At 34.5% G+C, this 6,000-nt stretch overlaps 1 protein-coding gene across 1 annotated transcript in view; it reads right to left on the bottom strand.

Moving 5' to 3' along the window:
- Positions 1–346: 346 nt before the first annotated feature.
- Positions 347–6,000, bottom strand: part of LOC122739250 (disintegrin and metalloproteinase domain-containing protein 32-like) — a 124,257-nt gene continuing 118,603 nt past the window's right edge. The window contains exons 19-21 of the mRNA XM_043981059.1: positions 3,846–4,008; positions 1,416–1,454; positions 347–557 (exon numbers count right to left, since the gene is read on the bottom strand). Coding sequence (XP_043836994.1) covers positions 347–557; positions 1,416–1,454; positions 3,846–4,008 — 413 coding nt within the window. The remainder of the gene's footprint in view (positions 558–1,415; positions 1,455–3,845; positions 4,009–6,000) is intronic.

The raw sequence follows: 6,000 nt of genomic DNA, 5'->3' as shown, positions 1-6,000 counted from the left end.
GATCTTAAGAGCCCATCACATATCTTTGCCTTCCCCCTTCCATTCTGTGATTTTTGTCAGCTGGGCTGAGGAGATGTCAACTGATCAGGGGCTTCCTGATGAACTCATGCTTCTGCTAAGAAAACTGATCCCTCTGAGCCTGGTTCCATTATATTATGGAAAGCAGCTTTGGTACAGCCAGAAAAAAAAATATTGGATTCAGAATCAAAGATCTGTGACATTGAGTAACTCACTTGACATCTCTGTCCCTCAATTTCCTTATCTGTAAAATGAAGATAATCCTATACCTGATAAGGCTTTTGTGAGGTTCAAATTTGATAACCTATATATAAACCATAAAAGATTGTCAGTCATCATCATCATTATTATGCTGCTGTCTAGTGTGGCATTCTACTCCTTCCTTTTGAAAGACATGTACTCTTTCAGTGTTCTTATCCACTTCCAAGTTTCTGACCTTCTTAAACCTGATTTTCCTATACACTCTTGGGTCTGTAATAACAGACATTCTTAGACTAAGGCATCTTTCCTTGCAACCCCCTTTTTCTCCAAGCTCATTTCTAAAACATAGGACATTATATCACTAAAAGGGTAACTTCTAGACTATGAGTCTCATAATTATTACCAATGAATATTTAGGACACAATATGTACTATCTTCTCCTTCCTATTCAATATCTACCCAACATGATTATTAAGGACCTATCAGATTTTCATGGAAAAGGAAGAAAAAAATTTATAATGGTTCCAAAAATTCAGTTTACTATAATGAATATTAATACCTTCAAAAGTGGCAAACCATGGATTAGCAAGGGAAAGGGTGGGTGTGGGAAGAGTGGAAGATTTTTCCGTTGTTTTATTAGTCTGATTTCTGATGCAGTGACTTGTAATTTCTTTTCTCCAGACCTTTGCTTTTGGCATCTTAGGTACTATGGTCACTGTAAAACAAATTAATATTAGCAGCAGCAAACTTTCCCCTGAGATTACTATGAATTGCTAGATAAGTAACATAGCCACCACAATTCCATGTCATACTAGAGATGAGTCTTTGTTCTTCATCTGTAGAAGTTAATTTAGAAACATCTAGATCTGAATCAATTTTCCCAAACTTTGTGAATTTTAAATTCAGTTTAATATATTTAGTGACTATCATGCACTAGCTACTGGTACTAAAAAAGAAAAATAGATAAAAGTTTTTATTCTCAAGGAATTTATATTCTACTGGGATGGATAAAACCACATGCAGAAAAGTATAATACAATGGAGGGCAAAGGATAAAATGCTCTAATTAAATTTCAGTAGGGAGAGAACATTCTCATCTAATCAGAGTTGGGATGTCAGTGAATGGCAGGATGGAGTAAGTTCCATATGCATTTTATAATTTTTTTAAAATATGATAAACTTCATAGATTTACTTACCTGCTGCTGTATGAATATGTACTGAATTCTGATCCAGACCTATGGAAAGTAAAAATATTGTTTTAAATGAGCAATTATACCATATTATAATATTATAGAATACTTTGGAAGATCAGTTTATACATTATCTAGCTCTACTTTTATTTAAAACACACTGCTGGGGCAGCTAGGTGGCGCAGTGGATAGAGCACCAGCCCTGGAGTCAGGAGTACCTGAGTTCAAATATGGCCTCAGACACTTAACACACACTTACTAGCTGTGTGACCCTGGGCAAGTCACTTAACCCCAATCGCCTCACTAAAAAAACAAAAAAACAAAAAACAAAAACAAACAAAAACAAAACACACTGCTGACAAACTCAGCTTCCAAACAATTTTCTCCCCCTAGCAAGAAGTATCCTTGCGGCAAACCAGAATTGGAGGAGGCAAGTCACTTGTCTTTAGAAAATGTTGCACATGGCTCACTAAAAAGTCAAGACTATAAATGTTCCTAATGGGTGCAGTTTTAAGGGGAGGAGATACATAACTATCCAAGATTATATGTATTTTTAGCACCTTAAGAATGGTTTCTTTAACCTTCACAGATTCAGTGTAGAGTAAGGTACCTCAACTAAACTGATGCCAAATACCAAAAAATTGTTCATGGTTTACTTTAATGAAATTCATCCCTCTTCAGTTGGTAGACAACCTATATTTGTTCTCATCAATATTTTTACTTTTATATGATTCACAAAATCAGTGTTAGTGTTTTCTTTTACGTCACTGTAATCATTTTGTCCGTTCACCTTACTCTGTATTAATTCATAATAACGGTGAAATGAAACTTGGTTCTTCTCAAGTTTCTCTGACTTCTTCATATTTATTGATGTTGCACAATATTTATTATACTCATATATCCCAAATTCATTCAGCAATTCCTCTTTCAAATATATTTTCCCATCATTCTTCTTACTATTTCATGGAAGTCACTAAGTTCCATTAGTGATTTGGTTTATAAAATCTTGTCAAGTTCTTCATAAAATTTCTCTCTTTCTTCATCCTCTGCAAAATATTGGCACATAAGCCATTGGGGGATAACTTTGGCATATAAACCTAGCAGAGGTATTGCTGGATCAAAAGGTACGCACAGTTCTCTAGCCCTTTGGGCATAGTTCCAAATTGCTCTCCAAAATGGTTGGATCTTTTCACAACTCCACCAACAATGGATAAGCATATGAGTTTTCCCACATCTCCAACATCCAATATTCTCCTTTTTTTGTTATATTTGCCACTCTGATAGTTGTGAGCTGATACCTCAGAATTGTTTTAATTTGTACTTCTCTGATAACTAGTCATCTAGAGCATTTTTTCATATGTTTATGGATAGCTTTGATTTCTTTGTTTGAAAACTGCCTGTTCATATCCCTTGACCATTTATCAATTGGGGAATATACCTTTCTATCTTTAGGATGATTTGGCTTAGTTAAGTTGCTCAAGAAGTTTTCTGCAAATATGACTTTCTCTTCATTGCTATTGTTTTATGAGGTGATATTGCTCATACTCTACTGTAATAATTTACAAGTAATTTTATGTTCTAAATTCTATAGGTTTTGTCTGACATACCTCTGACCTGACAAGGAGATTTACTGATGGATAAAGCAGTTTCTAGTCCCCCCGCCCCCAAGTTTCTTCATTATGACAACTGATTTACATCAGGTAAATTTACCCAGGAAATGGTGTGCTTATATCTATTCTTTTATACTTTTCTCATTTTTTTAATATCAATACCTTATTTAAGTGGATAAATTTGAAGTTCCCTCAATTGCACTCCATATATCTTCTCACTTTTCTCATTATTTCTTATAGTCTGTACTGAATCTAAAATCTTCATTCTAACAAATAAATGATCTAACTTTATGCTCAATATTAATTCAAAAATGACTCTCACATCAATAACCAGTCATTTTCTGCCCACTAAAATGTAATCTATTTATTATTTGTGAGGCTAAGGTACTCTCTTCCCTTCATGAGCATTTTCCCCTCTGGAGCTCATGGGAGACTTCTACCACTAAGTTTCCAGAAATGATTCTAACTAGTTTTGTTGTTGTTGTTGTTTTTAGTAATAGTATCTGGAATTCTTCTATATTGTATTTTATACAAGCTTTTTTGGTTATAGTATTTGAAGTTTCATACTAGCCCCAGTGGTTTTATAACCATAGTCTACAGGGTATAACCAAGCTCTTTAACTAATATAGGTAGAATTCCTTTGCAACATCACTCCATCCAATGGTTTTCAAAGGCATTTAAATTGATCAGGGACTTTTCCCACAGTCTAAAAGCTACAAATGAGTGACTGATTGATTCCATTAATATGCTGTAGGCCTTGTTGGTACCCAGTGAACAACTGAGGTACATTCACACCTGGTGCATAAAAATACAAAATTCAATTTACTCAGTAATTGGCGATTCCTCTGTCAATAAGCATCCTTTCAGAGATTTCCATTTGAGAGTTATTATGGCTATAATCAAAAGAATAGGTAGAGAAATGTAGAAACTTATAAGCAGCCTGTTCTTCTTGGGATGCTCTGCAGCTCTCTGGAAGTAGTTAGGATTACCTAAGAATAAAAACACAGCAAGAAATTCAGAGTAATCATAAACTAGGCTTTCTACTTTTAACTATGAATGGCATCAAAACCAGATAGAAGGAAGATATGGTTTATTTTTTCCAAACAAGGCAACAGTAAACATAGACATTAAGTTTAAAAGCAATAGCCAACAAGTCAGTATTTTTCTAAGTCCTGAAAATGCAAAGAAAGGCAAAAAACACCACAAATAATGAATCAATATCAATTCTTAGTGTATGTGTGCTAAATGGTATGGCATCTAAATGCTTAAAGGAAAAAAATAAGATTGCAGAGAGAAAGAGTAAAACTATAATAGTGCAGTACTCCAATGTACCCTTTTAGTTCTAGACAAATATAACAAAAAGATAAATAAGAAAGAAATTCAAGACAAGAACAGCATTTTTAAAAGTTAGATATGAAAAATATCTGGCAATTTCTGAATGGAAATTAAAAGCAGGAATAAACATTTCTCAGCTGTGTATAGCACTTATACAAAAAGTAACTTTGTATTGACATAAGACCTCAGAAAAAATAAAAGTGAAGAAGAAATATTTAAAAAGTGTTTAGAAAGCACAATACAAGTGAAATTATGGTTAATAAAGAGCCTTTGAAGAAAGGGTCAAAATAATTGAAGACTAAATAATTTATTCATTTTTGGTTGGGTTTTTTTGGGTGGGGCAATGAGGTTTAAGTGACTTGCCCAGGGTCACACAACTAGTAAGTGTCAAGTGTCTGAAGCAAGATTTGAACTCGGGTCCTCCTGAATCAAGAGTGAGTGCTTTATCTACTGTGCCACCCAGTTGCTCCCTAAATAATATATTCTTTTTTTTAATTAATAAAGTATTTTTTTCTGTTACATGTAAAGATAGTTCTCAACCTTTGTTTATACAAGCTTTACAATTTCAGATTTTTCTCCTTCCCCTCCCCTCCCTCCCCCCTCTCCTAGACAGCAGGTAATCTGATATAGGTTATATATATATATATATATATATATATATATATATATATATATATATATATACACACACACACACACACACACACACACACACACATAATAACATTAATCCTATTTCTGCATTAGTCATGTTCTAAGAGAAAAAAATCAGAGCAATGATGGAAAACCTCAAAATAGAAAAAAAAACAACAGCATCAAAAACAAAAGAAATAGTATGGTTCATTTAACATCTATACTCCGCAGTTCTTTTTTTTTTCCTGGATTTGGAGATCCTCTTCCATCACAAGTTCCCTGGAACTCTTCTGTGCCATTGCATTGGTGAGAAGAATATAGTCCATCACAGTAGATCAACACTCAATGTTGATGTTACTGTGTACAATGTTCTTCTAGTTCTGCTCATCTCACTCATCATGAGCCCACGCAAGACCCTCCAGGTTTCTCTGAACTCCTCCTGCTCATCGTTTCTTATAGCACAATAGTATTCCATTGTATTCATATACCACAACTTGTCCAGTCATTCCCCAATTGATGGGCACCCCCTCAACTTCCAATTCTTTGCCACCACGTAAAGAGCAGCTATAAATATTTTTGTACATGTGGGTCCCTTTCCCCCTTCCATGATCTCTTTGGGAAAAAGACCCAAAAGTGGTATTGCTGGGTCAAAGGGTATGCACAGCTTTATCACCCTTTGGGCATAATTCCAAATTGCTCTCCAGAATGGTTGGATCAGTTCACAGCTCCACCAACAATGGATTAGTGTTCCAATTTTCCCACAGCTTCTCCAACATTTATTATTTTCCTTTTTTGTTATTTTAGCCAATCTGATAGGTGTCAGGTGGTACCTCAGAGTTGTTTTTATTTGCATCTCTCTAATCATTAGAGATTTAGAGCATTTTTTCATATGGGAATAGATAGCTTTGATTTCTTCATCAGAAAACTGCCTGTTCATATCCTTTGACCATTTCTCAGTTGGGGAATGACTTGGGTTCTTATATATTTGATTTAGTTCCCTATATATTTTAGAG

This window comes from Dromiciops gliroides, chromosome 2, assembly GCF_019393635.1.
Source record: "Dromiciops gliroides isolate mDroGli1 chromosome 2, mDroGli1.pri, whole genome shotgun sequence".
In the NCBI taxonomy this organism is placed as follows: domain Eukaryota; kingdom Metazoa; phylum Chordata; class Mammalia; order Microbiotheria; family Microbiotheriidae; genus Dromiciops; species Dromiciops gliroides.
This window is presented reverse-complemented; position numbering and strand designations above follow the sequence as displayed.